The sequence below is a fragment of the Ranitomeya variabilis genome, chromosome 5 (genome assembly GCF_051348905.1).
Source record: "Ranitomeya variabilis isolate aRanVar5 chromosome 5, aRanVar5.hap1, whole genome shotgun sequence".
In the NCBI taxonomy this organism is placed as follows: domain Eukaryota; kingdom Metazoa; phylum Chordata; class Amphibia; order Anura; family Dendrobatidae; genus Ranitomeya; species Ranitomeya variabilis.
In genome coordinates this window covers 682,904,286-682,926,729 of record NC_135236.1, presented here as the reverse complement: position 1 = coordinate 682,926,729, position 22,444 = coordinate 682,904,286, and the positions used below count along the sequence as shown (strand labels likewise).

The following is a 22,444-nucleotide window of genomic DNA, read 5'->3' as shown; positions in this document are numbered from 1 at the left end:
AATAAATAATAAATAACATTTACCACATGTACGCTTTGTCAGTGTCATCTTGAAACCTATTTTTGTTATTAGTAAGTTAGAAGGGTTAAAAGTTTAACAGCAATTTTTCATTTTTCCAACAAATTTACTAATCATATTTTTTAAGGTACCACTTCTCTTTTGAAGTGACTTTGAGGGTCCTATATGTCATAAAACCTTGAAACAAGTCACCACTTTAAAAACGACACCCCTCTGGATATTTAAAAACGCATTTAAGAAGTTTGTTAATGCTCAAGGTGCTGCACAAGCATAATATCAAACTGGAAAAAAGTAATGAAAAATTAGTAGTGATGGGCGAACGTGTTCGGATTATGTCTTATCCGAGCATGCTCGAGTGTTATCCGATTATCTTGGGCGTGCTCGTATATTATGTTCGAGTCCCCATGGCTGCATGATTTGCAGCTGTTAGACAGCCTGGAATACTTGCAGGGATTGCCTCTTTGTTAGGGAATCTCCACATGTGTTCAGGCTGATTTCACTGTTTAGGTACATCAGGGGCTCTTCAAACGCGACATGGTGTCAGCTAATTTTTCCAGCAAATTTTACATTCAAAAAGTCAAATGGTGCTCCTTCCCTTCCGAGCCATGCCGTGCGCACAACCAGTAATTTTCCCTCACAAATGGGGTATTGGCGCACTGAGGAGAAATTACACAACAAATTTTTTTGGTGTAATTTCTCCTGTTATCCTTGTGAAAGTAAAAAAAAAATGGGTCTAAATTAAAAAAATTTTGAGAAAAAAAGTTAAATGTTTATTTTTTCCTTCCACATTACATTAATTCCTGTGAAGCACCTGAAGGGTTAATAAACTTCTTGAATGAGGTTTTGAGCACCTTGAGGGGGGCAGTTTTTAGAATGGTGTTAATTTTTGTGTATTTTCCGTCATATGGGCCCCTCTTCAAATGTGATGTGGTCCCTAAAATAAAAAATGGTTCTGTAAATTTTTTGGGAAAACTGAGAAATCACTGGTCAAATATTAACCCTTATCCCAACCTGTCACTGTCCCTGTCCCAACCAAAAAAAAGGTTATTTATTAACTATTTTGTGTGACATACGGTAACTGATTTAAGGGCATAAAAATTAAGTTTGAAAATCGCAAAATTTTCCGACAAATTTTTGTTTTTTGCACAAATAAACGCAAGTCTTATCGAAGAAATGTTGTGCCTTTCATGAAGTACAATATGTCACGAAAAACCAGTCTCAGAATCAGTGGGATCCATTGAAGCATTCCAGAGTTATTACGCCATAAAGTGCCAGTGTTCAGAATTGTAAAAATTGGCCTGGTCATGAAGGTGAATAGTCTTGGGGGTGAAAGGGTTAAATAGAGTTTTGCTATTTGGATGTATAATGTGGTGGCACCTGTAGGTTGTGCAGAGTACATCGGGGGTAATAGGATGGTGTAATAACAGGGTAAATCAGGAATAACTGTAACACAATTTGCATCTTTTTTGCAACCTTCCTTTTCTTTCAGAATTGGGGACCTCTCTGAAGAAATGTATTCCTGATACTATACAGTCACTTTCAGTTCCAGAAGTACTGTGGCCCACCCCTTCCTGATTGGCAAATATTAGGACGGTGATCACTACCTCCTAAAACTGAAGTACTGTGCCTGTCTGGCCTGCACATTGTGATAGCATATGATTGGTATACAGTGCCATCTGTACCATGTGCATGGCCGGCTGCTTGTATCACACTTTTGTTATCTGCATGGCACTCGATCAAAGAAATCGACTCCCTCCAAGTTATTATTATACCCCAGGGCACATTCTGACTTGAGGACTTGTGTAGATGTACCTCATACAGTGGTGGGGATGCTGCCATTTCCATGTATTGTGGGCAAGGTAAGGACATCCCTTTTGTTTTTGACCACAGCATGATGTCGCTACATTGGGCTCTGCTCTGACCGTTTCTGAGCCGTCGCTCAATTAGCGGCTTAGGGAGGCCTCCCTGGTTTCTACGCACAGTACAACAAGCTGTGGTAGCTCGCTCAGAGAGGGGTGCTGGTGTAGAAGGTATCCACATAGAGGTGTGGTAGATCAGCTCACTCAGTGGTACACGGAGGTGGAAACGGGAACACTGTCTCTTTACATCTTGTGTTGGTTTATTATACAGGCAGCATAAACCAACGTGAGGTGAAAAGAGGCACAGCCCTTCTGGCAAAGGAGGAAAAGCAAAATGAAATGGTATACAGTCTTACATCTGCGGCAATCTGCCAGCTCCGGAGAACTTGGCATCCACAGGTTCAGTTATTCCTCCTCCGGACACAAAACGCTGAAGTTCCTCTCTCCAGCCCTACTGAACACTGACTGCCTCTGGAGGCCGGCTATTTAAGCCCTGTACCAGACACTGGGGTGGAGATAAGGTGGACAACCTCCCACCCGCTCTGTGGTTGTCCACAAAAACCCAGCCTTTCAACAAAATGACTAATTAACCCCTCAACACTTCATGTGCTGGAGGAAAACTTCTGTGTTTTAAATCACTGAAGCCACTAGCCTCAGCAAAACCTATTTCCCCTCCAGCACCTTGCCAGTGACTTTGTCACTTGTCCCCTCCCCCTCTACCCAAAGTTGGGGCTTTTGGCACCTTCACTCACTAAACAGCGAAGTCTGGACAGGGCATCTGCGTTACCATGTAACTTCCCTGGCCTGTGCTCCTCATGAAAACTAAAGCCCTGGAGCGCTAGAAACCACCTTGTCCGCAGGCATTCTTCCCCTTCTTTTCCCTCAGCCATCTCAGGAGCGCATGATCTGACACTAGCCTGACCTTCTGTAATAACAGGTAGTATCTCAGGATTTCAATTGCCAACTTGATGGCCAAGCACTCTTTCTCTACAATGGCATAGTTCTTTTCAAAGTAGTTTTCTATTTAAGTATAGGACTGGATGTTCGTCCCTATCTATTTCCTGGCACAACACAACTCCCAAACCGACATCGGGGGCGTCCCGTCTGGCACACAAACTTGTTAGTGAAGTCAGGTGCGACCAAGACTAGCTGATTGCATAGGGTGAGCTTCAACTCCTAGAATGCCATCTCTGCTTCAGAGGACCATCTGGCCATCGACATCTTTGTGCCCTTGAGAAGATCAGTCAAGGGGGCGGCTATCGTGGCAAAATTCAGGATAAATAGACAGTAGTATCCCACAATTCCCAGAAAAGCCCTAACCTGCTTTTTGGAGGCGAATTGCGGCTACTTGTGGATTACCTCGACCTCATCTATTTGTGGCTTTATCTCGCCCCTTCCAATGACTTAGCTCAAGTATTTTGCCTTTTCTTTCCCCAAGACACACTTCTTTGGGTTTATGGTAAACCTTGCCTTCCTCAGTGAATCCAGCACCGCCTGGACCTTCTGCAGGTGACCAGCCGTTCTGTAACTCCTCGATGACGCCTACGCTCAACATTCCCCTCACCTTCTTGGAGATCACCTCGCGCGGGCATCAGGAATCTGATATGGCTTTTAGTTCACCCTCACATGTGGCTCAGTCAGGATTTGCTGCTCTACAACCTGTGTACATCCTGGTAACTCCTTAAACAGGTCCCGGTTCTGCTGACGCAGCTCATGGCACTGTTTTTTCTGGGCCAGTGACACTCTCTCTGCCACTTTGACATCCTCGACCCTGGCTTCAGGACTAGCCCCCAGGCATGTATCTTCCACAGATTCCCTGTCTCGGCGCGGTTTGAACCGGATGATGCGGTACACTTGATACGGCTTTCTTCTCCCTGGCTGGTCGACCTTGTAGTTTTCATCAGTCAGTTTTTTGACCACTTCGTCTTGCCTTTGCCACTTGGCTAGGAGCTTACTTTCCACTTTGGGGTTCAACACCAACACCTGGTCTCACCGACTGATTGTAGACCCTTGCCTGGGCCTCTTGTGCTTGAAGAAGGCTCTCCCTCACAATTGGCATCACTTTCGCAAACCTGTCCTGCATCTGGGCCACATGTTCAATGATGCTTTGGTGGGGTGTTACCGCCGCTTCCAAGGTCTCCTCTGCAATGTCCAGAAGTCCCCGAGGGTGCCATCATATAGCAGCTTGAATGGCGAGAACCACGTGGAGGCCTGTGGGACTTCTGTAATAGAGAACAGAAGGTATGGTAATAGGCAAGCCCAGTCCCGGCCATCCTTCACAACTTTCTTAAGCATAGACTTTAAGGTCTCGTTGGACCTTTCTGTGAGGCTGTCCGTCTGTGGATAGTACATACATGTCCTGAATTGGGTAATCTGGAGGGCTTTATGTAACTCATTACCTTGGACAAGAGCAGGGCTATACTCCTGGCTGAGGTGTTCCTAAGTGGTACCGCCTCCGGGAACCGTGTTGCATTAAGCCCCAGACCAACCCTAGTGTGGACGTAAGGTGGACTCTATGGTTGTCCGCAAAAACCCAGTCCTTAAACAAATCGGCTAGTTAACCCCTTGCAACACTTAATGTACTGGAGGAAAACATCTGGGTTTTACATTACTGAGCCATTAACCTCAGCGAAACATACCTCCCCTCCAGCACCTTGGCAGTGACTTTGTCACAGTTGTCAATAACAGTATCATAGATGGCCTTGATCTGCCTAAAGGATCCCCGATCCCATGTCATGTCTGCATAGATCAATAATGTGATCATGCAGAAATGTATGCTTCAGAATGGTCGATCATAAAAATCAGACATTGTGCTAGTCAGTGGTCCAAATATAACACAGACTCGCTAGTTATTATAACAGATATTGCTGTAAGTATAGCCAGTTTACAATCTTAAAGTGTCCAGCGATGATATTATGGACACAACAAATCCCTTGCTTGCGCAGTGTATCATAGAGCCGCCCTTGCTCAGTGTCGATCGGGGAGTCGCGCATGCGCCGTGACAAGTGGCTCCGGCCGCATAGTCAGTGAAGCTGGGTGCTACACACAGCTTCAGCGCGCACACGCAGGGAGATGCTCGTCACAGCGCATACGCAGCTCCCCTATCCACACTGCGCAGGCTCAACGATACACTGCGCAAGCACAGGAATTTTCAAAGTGGATTTTGGTGACATCCGCACATCCCCGGGAACATCATTCCAATTTCATGGGTGGCGACAGCAATGACTGAATGAAATGAAGCACACCCCTATGACTAAATGAGCATGTACTGATAACTATATAAAGTGCTTTTTGCACATTAATAGACCGCCATTTTAATGAAAAAATCATGTTTTAGTGATGCACATTGCATCACTAGCAATGCACTGGGGACAGTTTACATGCTGCAAAGACATGAAGGTTACCTTAAAGTTGTGTGGGTTGCATGGACTGCATTTCCCCTGACTAAGTTGTGCATGTCACAGCGATACGTGTGGGGTCATCCATGCCTCACCATACCGCTGTTATCTTACTTAGCTCATTCCTGCTTGCGAGGTTCTTGTCATCATAGGTGCCAGTAAGGCTACGTTCACATTAGCGTTAAGCTAATGTGCGTCGGGTTTGCGTCGGCGACGCAGCGGCGACGCATGCGTCATGCGCCCCTATACTTAACATGGGGGACGCATGCGTTTTTTTTTGTTGCGTTGTGCGACACATGCGTCTTTTTTGCCGCAAGCGTCGGACCAAGAAAACGCAAAAAGTTGCATTTTTCTTGCGTCCGATTTTCGGCAAAAACCGACGCATGCGTCGCAAAACGCAGCGGTTTTGCGTGCGTTTTGACGCGTTTTTGCGTGCGTTGTGCGTTGCGTCGCCGACGCAGCGGCGCACAACGCTAGTGTGAACGTAGCCTAAGTAATATTCCATCTTTTTGCACAGGTTTCCTGAGGCTCCATACCCTATCATGGGTCTCACCTTTTGAATATAGCACTTGTCTTCACGACTCACTGCTAGACTTTTGTAATTTAATGTATATCAATGATACCATGTTTTATATATGCATAAAATCAAGTGGTTGTCAGTACCATCTTCTCATGCAGCTAGGGGGTATGGAGTATTGGAGGTGCAGCCTATGTGCGGTTACATTCTGCCCTTTGCCTTAGAGTGGAGTTGTTATGATCATGGGGGTCTCTACATCATATGGAATGACAGTATCTGTATAGGAGCTGTTAACATTCCTCCAGGTGGAACACCCTTTTCTAACATAATGTTGTAATTAAGGCATACTGTTACTATGATTTACATTGGGTCACGTTTATTGTGAACTCGTCCACCGGTGATCTATTGTGTGGGATATTACAGCTTTAACTGCAATATCGGCACTTATTTTCAATATTGCTGTTACTAATATTGTAATCTTTATATTTAAATCAGAGGATTTTGGTGTTGGCGTGTATTGCATGTGTCTTTTTAAATCTTTTTAGATCTTGTTTTGATCTTTTTGGGTTTTGTTTTTTTACTTCAGCTGTGCTCATCACTATGTAGTGTTTTTTTTCTCTTTTGTATATACATTGTCCTTTGTCTACGTGATGAAGCACCTGTATCTGCTTATTATATATGATATATAATATTGTAGTGCCCTCTAGCTATCTATATTCAGTATGTGAAAATGACTGTGCACATGTCCGTCTCACATCACTTCTTTGTTCAGAAACGTTGAAAGACGTGACATGTTCATTCTTGGGACGGCTTCTGTTCACAGCACAGAGGGAAAGATGCCACTAGAACTATGACAAACCCTCTGGTGAAGCCACGTCAGGAAAATGACCACCAGGCAACCTCGGCGACTGCGCCATGGTCTAAAGGACGCCTGGTGCACATGGCCTGTGGTTTTATTACATACAGTTATATGAAAAAGTTTGGGCACCCCTATTAATCTTAAGCTTAATGTTTTATAAAAATTGTTTTTTTTTGCAACAGCTATTTCAGTTTCATATATCTAATAACTGTTGGACATAGTAATGTTTCTGCCTTGAAATGAGGTTTATTGTACTAACAGAAAATGTGCAATCTGCATTCAAACAAAATTTGACAGGTGCATAAGTATGGGCACCTCACCAGAAAAGTGACATTAATATTTAGTAGATCCTCCTTTTGCAAAAGTAACAGCCTCTAGTCGCTTCCTGTAGCTTTTAATGAGTTCCTGGATCCTGGATGAAGGTATTTTTGACCATTCCTCTTTACAAAACAATTCCAGTTCAGTTAAGTTTGATGGTCGCCGAGCATGGACAGCCCTCTTCAAATGATCCCACAGATGTTCAATGATATTCAGGTCTGGGGACTGGGATGGCCATTCCAGAACAGTGTAATTGTTCCTCTGCATGAATGCCTGAGTAGATTTGGAGCAGTGTTTTGGATCATTGTCTTGCTGAAAGATCCATCCCCTGCGTAACTTCAACTTTGTCACTGATTCATGAACATTATTGTCAAGAATCTGCTGATTCTGAGAGGAATCCATGCGTCCCTCAACTTTAGCAAGATTCCCGGTGCCGGCATTGGCCACACAGCCCCAAAGCATGATGGAACCTCCACCAAATTTTACTGTGGGTAGCAAGTGATTTTCTTGGAAAGCTGTGTTTTTTTGCCGCCATGCATAACGCCTTTTTGTATGACCAAACAACTCAATCTTGGTTTCATCAGTCCACAGGACCTTCTTCCAAAAAGAAATTGGCTTCTCCAAATGTGCTTTTGCATACCTCAGCCGACTCGGTTTGTGGCGTGCTTGCAGAAACGGCTTCTTTCGCATCACTCTCCATACAGCTTCTCCTTGTGCAAAGTGCGTTGTATAGTTGACCGATGCACAGTGACACCATCTGCAGCAAGTTGATGCTGCAGCTCTCTGGAGATGGTCTGAGGATTGTCCTTGACTGATCTCGCCATTCTCCTTCTCTGCCTTTCTGATGTTTTTCTTGGCCTGCCACTTCTGGCCTTAACAAGAACTGTACCTGTGTTCTTCCATTTCCTTACTATGTTCCTCACAGTGGAAATTGACAGTTTAAATCTCTGAGACAGCTTTTTGTATCCTTCCCCTGAACAACTATGTTGAATAATCTTTGTTTTCAGATCATTTGACAGTTGTTTTGAGGAGCCCATGATGCCACTCTTCAGAGGAGATTCAAACAGGAGAACAACTTGCAAGTGGCCACTTTAAGTAGCTTTTCTCATGATTGCATACACCTGGCTATGAAGTTCAAAGCTCAATGAGGTTACAAAACCAAAAAAAGTGCTTTAGTAAGTCAGTAAAAAGTAGGTAGGAGTACAGGTCCTTCTCAAAAAATTAGCATATAGTGTTAAATTTCATTATTTACCATAATGTAATGATTACAATTAAACTTTCATATATTATAGATTCATTATCCACCAACTGAAATTTGTCAGGTCTTTTATTGTTTTCATACTGATGATTTTGGCATACAACTCCTGATAACCCAAAAAACCTGTCTCAATAAATTAGCATATCAAGAAAAGGTTCTCTAAACGACCTATTACCCTAATCTTCTGAATCAACTAATTAACTCTAAACACATGCAAAAGATACCTGAGGCTTTTAAAAACTCCCTGCCTGGTTCATTACTCAAAACCCCCATCATGGGTAAGACTAGCGACCTGACAGATGTCAAGAAGGCCATCATTGACACCCTCAAGCAAGAGGGTAAGACCCAGAAAGAAATTTCTCAACAAATAGGCTGTTCCCAGAGTGCTGTATCAAGGCACCTCAATGGTAAGTCTGTTGGAAGGAAACAATGTGGCAGAAAACGCTGTACAACGAGAAGAGGTGACCGGACCCTGAGGAAGATTGTGGAGAAGGACCGATTCCAGACCTTGGGGAACCTGAGGAAGCAGTGGACTGAGTCTGGTGTGGAAACATCCAGAGCCACCGTGCACAGGCGTGTGCAGGAAATGGGCTACAGGTGCCGCATTCCCCAGGTAAACAGCGGCAGAAGCGCCTGACCTGGGCTACAGAGAAGCAGCACTGGACTGTTGCTAAGTGGTCCCAAGTACTTTTTTCTGATGAAAGCAAATTTTGCATGTCATTCGGAAATCAAGGTGCCAGAGTCTGGAGGAAGACTGGGGAGAAGGAAATGCCAAAATGCCTGAAGTCCAGTGTCAAGTACCCACAGTCAGTGATGGTGTGGGGTGCCATGTCAGCTGCTGGTGTTGGTCCACTGTGTTTCATCAAGGGCAGGGTCAATGCAGCTAGCTATCAGGAGATTTTGGAGCACTTCATGCTTCCATCGGCTGAAATGCTTTATGGAGATGAAGATTTCATTTTTCAGCACGACCTGGCACCTGCTCACAGTGCCAAAACCACTGGTAAATGGTTTACTGACCATGGTATTACTGTGCTCAATTGGCCTGCCAACTCTCCTGACCTGAACCCCATAGAGAATCTGTGGGATATTGTGAAGAGAAAGTTGAGAGACGCAAGACCCAACACTCTGGATGAGCTTAAGGCCGCTATTGAAGCATCCTGGGCCTCCATAACATCTCAGCAGTGTCACAGGCTGATTGCCTCCATGCCACGCCGCATTGAAGCAGTCATTTCTGCCAAAGGATTCCCGACCAAGTATTGAGTGCATAACTGAACATTATTATTTGATGGTTTTTTTGTTTGTTATTAAAAAACACTTTTATTTGATTGGACGGGTGAAATATGCTAATTTATTGAGACAGGTTTTTTGGGTTATCAGGAGTTGTATGCCAAAATCATCAGTATTAAAACAATAAAAGACCTGACAAATTTCAGTTGGTGGATAATGAATCTATAGTATATGAAAGTTTAATTGTAATCATTACATTATGGTAAATAATGAAATTTAACACTATATGCTAATTTTTTGAGAAGGACCTGTATTTAAAACAAGAAAATGATAAGGGTGCCCATACTTATGCACCTGTCAAATTTTGTTTGAATGCAGATTGCACATTTTCTGTTAGTACAATAAACCTCATTTCAAGGCAGAAACATTACTGTGTCCAACAGTTATTAGATAGATGACACTGAAATAGCTGTTGCAAAAAAAACAATTTTTATAAAACAAGCTTAAGATTAATAGGGGTGCCCAAACTTTTTCATATGACTGTAGCTCAGTCTGGGAAAAAATCAGGAATTATTTATGTGTCTTAAACTATTACAATAAAGCCTTAACATCACAGGATTTCCAAATTCTATACCTCCAATATTGTAAATTTGTTATTTTTATGTTAGGGTCATCAATCAAACTTGAGGAAAAGCACGGAACAAGGCCATCCTAGTCCTGGCATAGAGGAAAAGACTGTGAATAAACAAGAACCTACGGAAAAGGTAGAGCCGTTATATTGTATAGTAACCGGAGCACACCAGACCCCCAAACTAACTGGACTGAAAACGATCCACCCAGTCATCGGCAGAGCAAAATTACTTTTATGTCTATAGGGCAAAAGTAAAATGTAGCGCTGCCGTTCTCTTTCACGGAAGATACACGCATCAGAGTCAGACACAATTGTAGTCCAGTATATTTTTTGTTGAAAAGTTCTGTTTCAGATAAAATATGCTATAAAGTTCCGGCCCAGAGACCACAGCCGGAGACCAGACTAATCCACCTCCACCCCTGGGCGTCTGCTCCCAGCGCTGCTGCAGATGACTGTACGTGTCTGTGTATCCGCAGATACCTGTCCATCAGCTAGAGCAGCGCTGGGATGTATGGGCAACATAAATGAGGTTCCCTTTAAATTTAATTTTCTATTTCATTTTTTAGCATTTTTTTTTTTATATTACAGGCTTGTGATTAGGTCCTTCACCCCTCTATGTATTTGGTGAATTATGTGTTATTCTGTAATGTCTTATCTTGTTTGTACAAATTACCTCTGAATTGTAAAGTGCTGTTGAATCTTTCAGCGCTATACAAATATACATTTTTATTATAATATTAGAAATCTTACAATTTTCACATTGCCCATTGTGGCTTCTTTAGACTCCTACTTTCTGTTTCAGGAATTTTTTAAATGAGTTTGACTGTATTTTTTACATTGAAGAATCTAATGACTGTGTGCAGAAGTCATTGTGATGGGAGGTGGGTGACATCACCTGTTGTGTATTATGGATCCTGTGTTATGTACTGTATAAAGAGGTGTTATCAGTCATTGTACAGGAGGAGGAGGTGAGCTGTGACATCACCTATTGTGAATGGTGGATCCTGTGTTATCTACTGTATATAGAGGTGTTATCAGTCATTGTACAGGAGGAGGAGGCGAGCTGTAACATCACCTATTGTGAATGGTGGATCCTGTGTTATCTACTGTATATAGAGGTGTTATCAGTCATTGTACAGAAGGAGGAGGTGAGCTGTGACATCACCTATTGTGTATTATGGATCCTGTGTTATGTACTGTATATAGAGGTGTTATCAGTCATTGTACAGGAGGAGGAGGTGAGCTGTGACATCACCTATTGTGTATGGTGGATCCTGTGTTATCTACTGTATATAGAGGTGTTATCAGTCATTGTACAGAAGGAGGAGGTGAGCTGTAACATCAACTATTGTGAATGGTGGATCCTGTGTTATCTACTGTATATAGAGGAGTTATCAGTCATTGTGCAGGAGGAGGTGAGCTGTGACATCACCTATTGTGAATGGTGGATCCTGTGTTATCTACTGTATATAGAGGAGTTATCAGTCATTGTACAGGAGGAGGAGGTGAGCTGTGACATCACCTGTTGTGTATTATGGATCTTGTGTTATGTACTGTATATAGAGGTGTTATCAGTCATTGTACAGGAGGAGGAGGTGAGCTGTGACATCACCTATTGTGAATGGTGGATCCTGTGTTATCTACTGTATATAGAGGTGTTATCAGTCATTGTACGGAGGAGGAGGTGAGCTGTGACATCACCTATTGTGAATGGTGGATCCTGTGTTATCTACTGTATATAGAGGTGTTATCAGTCATTGTACAGGAGGAGGAGGCGAGCTGTAACATCACCTATTGTGAATGGTGGATCCTGTGTTATCTACTGTATATAGAGGTGTTATCAGTCATTGTACAGGAGGAGGAGGTGAGCTGTGACATCACCTATTGTGTATTATGGATCCTGTGTTATGTACTGTATATAGAGGTGTTATCAGTCATTGTACAGGAGGAGGAGGTGAGCTGTGACATCACCTATTGTGTATGGTGGATCCTGTGTTATCTACTGTATATAGAGGTGTTATCAGTCATTGTACAGAAGGAGGAGGTGAGCTGTAACATCAACTATTGTGAATGGTGGATCCTGTGTTATCTACTGTATATAGAGGAGTTATCAGTCATTGTGCAGGAGGAGGTGAGCTGTGACATCACCTATTGTGAATGGTGGATCCTGTGTTATCTACTGTATATAGAGGAGTTATCAGTCATTGTACAGGAGGAGGAGGTGAGCTGTGACATCACCTGTTGTGTATTATGGATCTTGTGTTATGTACTGTATATAGAGGTGTTATCAGTCATTGTACAGGAGGAGGAGGTGAGCTGTGACATCACCTATTGTGAATGGTGGATCCTGTGTTATCTACTGTATATAGAGGTGTTATCAGTCATTGTACAGGAGGAGGAGGCGAGCTGTAACATCACCTATTGTGAATGGTGGATCCTGTGTTATCTACTGTATATAGAGGTGTTATCAGTCATTGTACAGGAGGAGGAGGTGAGCTGTAACATCACCTATTGTGAATGGTGGATCCTGTGTTATCTACTGTATATAGAGGTGTTATCAGTCATTGTACAGGAGGAGGAGGTGAGCTGTGACATCACCTGTTGTGTATTATGGATCCTGTGTTATGTACTGTATATAGAGGTGTTATCAGTCATTGTACAGGAGGAGGAGGTGAGCTGTGACATCACCTATTGTGAATGGTGGATCCTGTGGTATCTACTGTATATAGAGGTGTTATCAGTCATTGTACAGGAGGAGGAGGTGAGCTGTGGCATCACCTATTGTGAATGGTGGATCCTGTGTTATCTACTGTATATAGAGGTGTTATCAGTCATTGTACAGGAGGAGGAGGTGAGCTGTGACATCACCTATTGTGTATGGTGGATCTTGTGTTATGTACTGTATATAGAGGTGTTATCAGTCATTGTACAGGAGGAGGAGGAGGTGAGCTGTGACATCAACTATTGTGAATGGTGGATCCTGTGTTATCTACTGTATATAGAGGTGTTATCAGTCATTGTACAGAAGGAGGAGGTGAGCTGTAACATCAACTATTGTGAATGGTGGATCCTGTGTTATCTACTGTATATAGAGGTGTTATCAGTCATTGTACAGGAGGAGGAGGAGGTGATCTGTGATATCACCTATTGTGAATGGTGGATCCTGTGTTATCTACTGTATATAGAGGTGTTATCAGTCATTGTACAGGAGGGGAGGTGAGCTGTGACATCACCTATTGTGAATGGTGGATCCTGTGTTATCTACTGTATATAGAGGTGTTATCAGTCATTGTACAGGAGGAGGAGGTGAGCTGTGACATCACCTGTTGTGTATTATGGATCCTGTGTTATGTACTGTATATAGAGGTGTTATCAGTCATTGTACTGGAGGAGGAGGTGAGCTGTGACATCACCTATTGTGAATGGTGGATCCTGTGTTATCTACTGTATATAGAGGTGTTATCAGTCATTGTACAGGAGGGGAGGTGAGCTGTGACATCACCTATTGTGAATGGTGGATCCTGTGTTATCTACTGTATATAGAGGTGTTATCAGTCATTGTACAGGAGGAGGAGGTGAGCTGTGACATCACCTATTGTGTATGGTGGATCCTGTGTTATCTACTGTATATAGAGGTGTTATCAGTCATTGTACAGGAGGAGGAGGTGAGCTGTGACATCACCTGTTGTGTATTATGGATCCTGTGTTATGTACTGTATATAGAGGTGTTATCAGTCATTGTACAGGAGGAGGAGGTGAGCTGTGACATCACCTATTGTGTATGGTGGATCTTGTGTTATGTACTGTATATAGAGGTGTTATCAGTCATTGTACAGGAGGAGGAGGAGGTGAGCTGTGATATCACCTGTTGTGTATTATGGATCCTGTGTTATGTACTGTATATAGAGGTGTTATCAGTCATTGTACAGGAGGAGGAGGTGAGCTGTGACATCACCTATTGTGAATGGTGGATCCTGTGTTATCTACTGTATATAGAGGTGTTATCAGTCATTGTACAGGAGGAGGAGGTGAGCTGTGACATCACCTATTGTGTATGGTGGATCCTGTGTTATCTACTGTATATAGAGGTGTTATCAGTCATTGTACAGGAGGAGGAGGTGAGCTGTGATATCACCTATTGTGTATGGTGGATCTTGTGTTATGTACTGTATATAGAGGTGTTATCAGTCATTGTACAGGAGGAGGAGGAGGTGAGCTGTAACATCACCTATTGTGAATGGTGGATCCTGTTTTACCTACTGTATATAGAGGTGTTATCAGTCATTGTACAGGAGGAGGAGGTGAGCTGTGACATCACCTATTGTGAATGGTGGATCCTGTTTTATCTACTGTATATAGAGGTGTTATCAGTCATTTTACAGGAGGAGGTGAGCTGTGACATCACCTTTTGTGAATGGTGGAACCTGTGTTATCTACTGTATATAGAGGTGTTATCAGTCATTGTACAGGAGGAGGAGGAGGTGAGCTGTGACATCACCTATTGTGTATGGTGGATCCTGTGTTATCTACTGTATATAGAGGTGTTATCAGTCATTGTACAGGAGGAGGAGGTGAGCTGTGACATCACCTATTGTGTATGGTGGATCCTGTGTTATCTACTGTATATAGAGGTGTTATCAGTCATTGTACAGGAGGAGGAGGTGAGCTGTGACATCACCTATTGTGAATGGTGGATCCTGTATTATCTACCCACATTAGCTGACCCAGCAGCAATGCAATAACACAGTGGCCACTTGGGGGAGGAAAACTGCATTAACCCCGATGACCAGAAAGGAAAAAGGATTTAATCAGAGGAAAACCAGATCTGCCACAGATCCAAACATGGATTGTGACAGTACCCCCCTTTCAATGAGGGGCCTCTGGACACTCAACACCGGACCTCACCAGTAAACAACCTATGGTGAGGACGCCTTGATCCACCAGAGTTCACCTCGGCAGTCACCTGACTCTCAGATTTACGGTGAACGCACCACGATGGAGATGAGAATGTTGGTGGCACAAATCTCCAGAGCGCCGACATGTGGAATGAGTTGTGTATGGGCATTACTGAGGGTAACTCCAACTGGTAAGTCCTCGGGCTGACAATGGCCGACACCCGATATGGCCCGATTACCCTCGAACTCCAGATACCAGTACCACACTTCCACCTGATTTTTGGTGGACACCCATACGTATTCATTCACACACAGGTCCAGATGTGAACGTTTATTTTCACGCATACGTCTGCCACAAGATGATGAATTCTTTAAAGAACCGACAACAGAGGCGTCCCCCTGTGTCACCAAAGTCACACCCCCCCCCCACTACGCACAGAGGGAACCACCACCCTCCCCTGACCCCTCCTCCTAATAGGTCTCTGACCCACCAGTTTAACATGTAGTGAGGGTAGAGTCTTGCCCCTACTCCCTGGCAGCACCTCTGCTGCTGCCACTGGAGTAGAAGGGGTAGGTTGTAGAAGGACGGCAGAGATCGTAGCTCCAGGAAAGCAGTCCTGACATGACTGATCCCAGCTGACTAATTCCCTGGACCGCCAGTCTATGACCGGGTTATGTCTTTTCAACCAAGGGTGTCCTAAAACCATGGAAGTTTGTATGCCCTCCAAGATGTAGCATGACAGGGACTCTTCATGACAAGCCCCTATACGTAAATGTGTATTGTCTACGACTTGGATAATGCTCCCCTGGCTGAGTGGGGCAGAGTCAATGGCCTGGACACCAGGGCCGGCGTCTGGCACAGGCAGACCAGGTAGACGCCTGGGGCCCCCACCTACAAGGGGGCCCCCTGCATCTGCAACCCCTGTATGAAGTCCTCAGAGAGTTTTCAGCAGTGAATAATGCTGTGCATTGCTCTGTAGTCCCAGAACGTGTCTCCCAAACCCCCCTTGAGACCCCCCAGTGCAGTGATTTACTCACTGTGGTCCCTGAGCTCTGTGCGGATTGCTGTAGGATCAGGTTTCACAGTCACAGCAGCCATCAGCATAGGCTCTGACCACAGTCACTGCTTGTAATCTGACAGGGCGACCTGCTGTCACTACTGTCTGGATGACACAAGACAGGAATATTGTCTGCTGAATCAGGGCATTTATTATATAGAAATACATGAATTCCCACGTGAAATAATAAGGGTAAACTATACACATATAGTACAGGTGTGCATAGGAATCAGCGGTTTTGGTGCAATTTTTTTTTGCAGCCAAAACCTGCTCTCTTGGCAGTAAAATCACTGCTTTCACAACACTCATTTTTTAGGGTATGTGCAGAGGATCCGGAAATGGCAGCCCTTTGGATGCAGCGGACATGTGCTGCGTCCAAAGTGCTGAAATCTTTTGAACACAGGTGATTCTGCATGTGTTCATTGATCTGTGCGGAATCACAGCGTCCTATACATTGCAGGGGAGAGATTTGTCTTGTGGAGACTCGCGTCTACGCCATATAAATGGACATGCTGCAGCCTGGACAGACGCGCTCCATGTCCGTCTCTGCGGGTAAGGTGCGGGTGTCGGTGCGCGCATAGTAGAGATGAATTTCTTGAAATCCCATCCACTACACTGTAACATCTGGCCGCTGCGGTTTGGACGCTGCACAAGTACACAGCAGCCGACCCGCAGCGTTTACTGATTGTGGACACACACCCTTAGAGCTTTTGCTGTTTGTTCTTTACAGTCTGCATTTACAGTACATGTTTAATAAAGTTAGTGTTATTCACAAAAAACGCAGCGAAAAACAATGTTGCAACATTTGCAGCATTTTTTAAACTTTTTCTTTGCTTTCTACGGGTGAAAAAAATTGCTGAAAGAAGTGACACGCTGCAGATTTAAAAAACGCTGCAGTTGTGAAATTCAGTCAACGGAAAATAAAAGGGTGTGCAGGAGATTTCTGAAAATCTCAGTTTTTGCTTGGCTGTAAACTTCTTATTTGCAGAAGAAAAAGCTGCAAAAATTCTGCATAGGAAGATGGCGAAAAGCTGCTTTTCAAAGTGCCAGCAAAACATAGGAGATTTCCGAAATCTCCTGCAGGCGCTTGTTTTTTTTCTGACTAGATTTCAGAACTGGAGCACTTTTTAAATCTGTAGCGTGTCACTTCTTTCAGTGTGTTTTCACCAGTAGAAAGCAATGAAAGAATAAAATGCTGCAGATATTGCAACTGCATTTTTCACTGCAATTTTTTAAGTGGTTTTGGTGAATTAAACTATTAGGTCTCGTTCACATGTTCAGTATTTGTAATGCAGAAACAGCAGTGGAACAATGAGGTTATGTGCACACGTTGCAGAATCTGCCGTGGATTTTTCCACGCAGATTCCTAAAAATCTGCAGGTAAAACGTCCTGCGTTTTACCTGCAGATTTACGGCGGAATTACCGCGTTTTTTTTGTGCGGTTTTCAACAGCATTTTTATACCTGCGGATTCCTATTATGGAGCAGGTGTAAAACGTTGCGGAATCTGCACAAAGAATTGACATGCTTCCGAAAATACAACGCAGCGTTTCCACGTGGTATTTTCCGCAGCATGTGTACGGCGGATTTTATTTTCCATACATTTACATGATGCTATACAATGCATGGAAAACTGCTGCAGAGCCACAGCAAAATCCGCAACGTGTTCACATACCCTGAGAAACACGTCACCACTTCTGTATTTCTCACCCTCCTGGTTTTGGCTTACATATGCTGATGTAAAATACTGACCAAATACTGATCGTATGAATGTGGTCTTAAACATACTGTAGACAAAGCAAACATCCTCACTCCAAAAAAAAGCTGAAAAAAGTGTGAAGAACACCACAAAACAAGCGGAAAAACAGGTGTTTTGAACGCAACGTTTTTACTGCTAATAGAAAAGGTTTTGGCTACTGAAAAAAAATGCTGCATGTGAACATAGTCTTACTCTGAAACGCTATGTCTGTCTGTGGTGTTACACAGTACTGCATGTGATATAAACTAAATTATCTGTACTCAGAGAGTTATCACTGTATTATCTGTGGTGTTACAAAAAAAAAAAAATTAAGAGGGGGTTGGGGGCAACTCTGGCTTGGGCCCCCAATCTTTTCTGACCCTAGCAACGCCTCTGCATACAGCTAACAGTGGCTGACCTGTTGGCCGATATAAGGCCCCTAAATATGGGGGCCACAGTGTGAGCACTGGCTCCAGGCCCCTCCACCAACTGTATCCGCATCCTGCTCATGTAATGTAACCTAAATGTGTGATTTTACAATGTTAGCATTTGGGGCCCCACTTTAAATTTTTGCCTAGGGCCCCACTTTGTCTAAAACCGGCCCTGCTGGACACTTAGGGGTCTTGCTAGCGTCCTACTCATCAGGCCATGGGTCTGGACAAAATGAGCATCCACCAAATTGACTCCTGCTCCACTGTCCACAAGCACCGGAAAATTCTCAGTTACCCCGCCAACAACCACCTCAGCAGGTAAGGTACACAGAGACGAGAAAATGGAGGAAATATACACACCCTGGTCGCCTCCCTCCATACGACCAGGGGGGACGCGGCTCTTTAGATGGTGCAGGTACTTTGGCACGTGCTGGGCAGACATTGATAAAATGACCGGTCTGCCCGCAGTAAAAACTTGCCCCCACTCCACGGCGAACCACAGGCAACCCCGTTTGGGAACCAACTCCTCCCACCTGCATAGGTTCGTCCACCTGCCCAGGTGTGTCCTCCTACCTAGCAAGGACTACAGGGGGCACATTTGGTGTATGCCTCTCCCTCAAGCGTCTATCCACCCGGATGGCAAGGGACATGGCGGCCTCCAATGACCTGGGGGCGGCGTACTGCACCAGAGTATCTTGCAAGCTTGGGAACAGACCCTGCCTAAAATGGCTCCTACAGGCAGGGTCATTCCACTGTGTGTCTGTGGCCCACCTCCTAAACTCTGAACAATACTCAGCCAGCCGGCCGGCCCCCCTACTTGATCTTACGGAGTCCGGATTCCGCCAGGGAGACGCCATCAGGATCACCATAAACCAGCGCCAGAGCCGTAAAAAACTCGTCCACCGACCGTAGGGATGGTGAACCAATCGGCAGAGAGAAAGCCCAGGATAGGGGATAACCCTTAAGGGAAACTATTCCCACCCGTTGTTCCTCACTCCCTGATCAACGAGGGCAGAGCCTGAAGTATAGTTTGCAGGCCTCCTTAAAAACCCCAAATTTATCTCCCACCAGAGAACCTGTCAGGGAGAGATATCTTGGGTTCTGGTTGAGCCTGTACCTGAGCCGAGGCCCAGAACTAGTCCATGAGCCGGGCCAGATATCGGTACCACCCGGAGTGACTAATTTTCTTTGGTATTTTTAGGTAGATGCATGTCTGTAGTTTATTTTTTGATATGATAGCCCTTACATATACGTAGCTTATTAACCCCTTCAGCCCTAGGCCTATTTGTACCCAAGTGCCTAAGCCAATCTGACCTGTGCCACTTCATGGGCTAATAACTTTGGAACGCTTTCACCTATCCAAGCCATTCTGAGATTGTTTTCTCGTGACATATTGTACTTCACGTCAGTGCTAAATGGGAGTCAATATATTTTACCTTTCTATATAAAAAAATGCTAAATATTCGGAAATTTTGGAAAAATCGGCAATTTTTTAACTTTGAAATTCTCTGCTTTTTACAAAAATACTGATACCCCCCATAATAGTTATTAATTTACACTCCCCACATGTTTACTTCATATTGGCATCATTTTGAAAATGAAACCTTATTGTTTTACGACGTAATAGGGCTTATAGTTTTATGCGCAATTTTTCACATTTACAGCAAAACCCACTTTTCAAAGGACCAAGTCACTTCTGAAGTCACTTTAAGGGGCTTACATAACAGAAACCACCCATAAATTACCCCATTTTGCAAACTACACCCCTCAAGCTGTTCAAAACTCATTTTTAAAAACTGTTAACCCTTTAGGTGTTCCACAGGAATTTTAGCAGAATGAAGGCGAAATTTCAAAATTTCATTTTTTTTCCAGATATTACATTGTAATCCAATTTTACCTGCAACCTAGCAAGGGTTAACGGCAAACCCAAACTTGGTTACCCTAATTCTGCAGTTTATAGAAACACCCCACATGTACTCGTAAACTAAAGTATGGGCACACAGCACAGCTCAACACGGAAGGAGCGCTATGTGGTTTTTGGGTGGCGGATTCACTGGAAGAAATCTAGGGGGCCATGTCACATTTGAAGGCTGCCTGAGGTACCCCCACAGTGGAAACCCCAAAAAGTGACCCTATTTTGGAAACTACACCCCCAAGGAATCTTTTAGGGGGTATAGTGACCACTTTGACCCAACCAGTGTTTCACAGTAGTTGGAAACACTTGGTTGAGAAAATGGAAAAAGTGCATTTTTTACATGAAGGTGTCATTTTAGGCTCATTTTTTTATTTTTAAGAGGTGTACCAGCAAAAAATGCACCCCACTATTTGTTCACCAATCTCTCCCGAACACAACAACACCCGATATGTTGTCGTACACTGCAGTATTGGGGAACGGCAGGCCTCGGAAGGGAAGGAGCGCCAAATGACTTTTGGAGTGCAAATTTTACTGGAAGAAATCTAGGGGGCTATGTCACATTTGAAGACACCCTGAGGTGCCCCAACACACGCACACACACTGACACATACACGTTCTGTGCTGAACATCAGTGTGTCGCAGGGATCCTTCGAAAAGCTCTTGGATAATGAATCTTGCACACTTACCCTGAAGCTCTTTCAAGTTTATCTTGAGACCCTCAGAAATGAACAACTCTCAGCATTCTGGATGTCATACTTGGACATGGTCGAGACCATGCTGGCCCTGGTTCGAGCTTCAAGAGAAGGCAACTGGATGCTTCACCTAGGAGCAATCCGACAGATGATACCATGGTGTTTTGCCTATGACAAGGTCAACTATGCCCGATACCTAACCTATTACTATGCCACAATGTCTCGGCTGCCCATAGAACACCCAGAGGTCCATGAATACTTCATGCAAGGTGGCTTTTCGGTCCAGATCGGTAGCAAGAATCCTTTTGGACGAATTCCTGTGGACCAGACCATTGAAGAGACAATCAACAAAGACACCCAGACACCAGGGGGCACAAAAGGCTTCAGCCTCAAAGTTGGAGCTGTTTCCAGGTTCTACCTGACATCAGAGTACCGCAGTATGTACTTGAGGCAGCTGAGGGCCCTGGTAGGCCAACAATATACTGACTTCAGCCATTCAGACCTACAGGTGTCTAGGATTAGAAGAGATGAAGCCGATGTCCAATCTTTCGTTCAACTGCTGGAGACAGGTTGGGTGAACCCCTTCAACAAAGAGCATAATGGTGAACTTATCAGTTTGTCAACAGCGACTGTAGCACCACCAGATGTAGCCAAAGACCTTCAAGGGGCATACAGTATAGGAGAGGATGCATATCAAACATTCAAGGATGAGCGTTTGGGTACCGATAAGCCAACTACATTGTTTCATGACAAGATGACGAAGAACAAACTTAAAACGTTCTCTAACATCCAAATGAAGACACGCAGACAAGGTCTTGGCAAGGAGGTAATTTTGAAGGCTGACAGAAACCTATTTGGCCAGATGATACTTGTAGCTGAGAACAGAAAGCTACAAATGAGTGATGTCTTGACTCATCCCCTGGGTCCATTGCCATGGGCACTTGCCAATGGTGATGGGTCTATCCGCAAGACCAACAAGGCTGCCCTCGCAAGGGAGTTGGAGAGGAATGCTCGTCCTGCAGAAGTGATCCCCGAGCCCTCTGCAACCATCATTGATGGGATGAGCCTGGTTCAGAAACTGAAGGGAAACAATGCAACATTTGGCCAGCTAGCAGGCACAGCAATGAGTCGCGCTATCCATGAGGGTGCTAAGAGCAAGCGCATTGATATTGTCTTTGACGTCTACAAGGAGACATCCATCAAAGATACAGAAAGAGTCAACAGATATGAAGGCACAGGGATCCATTTCAAGAACATTCAACATGGGCACAACATCCAGCAGTGGAAAAAGCTTCTAAGTAGTTCCTCCAACAAGGCAAGTCTCATAAAGTTTCTGGTAGAAGAATGGAAGGCGAAACACCACAGGGAGAAGCTTGAGGAGAAGGAGCTGTATGTCACATGTGAGCAGCTCTGCTTTAAGATCACCAAAGAACAGTGGGAAGAGGCTGCTGACCTTAAGTCAAATCAAGAAGAAGCAGACACACGCCTCCTTCTCCATGCTCTTCATGCAGCAGAATCTGGTTACAAGTCGGTCATCATCACTTCGGAGGATACTGATGTCATGGTCCTGTGTCTGGGCATGTGCCACAAAATCCCATCCCACCTGTTCCAGAAATGCGGTACACAGAACC

At 44.2% G+C, this 22,444-nt stretch overlaps 1 protein-coding gene across 3 annotated transcripts in view; it reads left to right on the top strand.

Moving 5' to 3' along the window:
* Positions 1-22,444, top strand: part of LOC143777130 (serine protease FAM111A-like) — a 94,642-nt gene that overhangs the window by 61,619 nt on the left and 10,579 nt on the right. For all 3 annotated transcript variants that reach the window (XM_077267183.1, XM_077267182.1, XM_077267181.1), the window contains exon 7: positions 10,123-10,218. In XM_077267183.1, the coding sequence (XP_077123298.1) occupies positions 10,123-10,218 (96 nt within the window). The remainder of the gene's footprint in view (positions 1-10,122; positions 10,219-22,444) is intronic.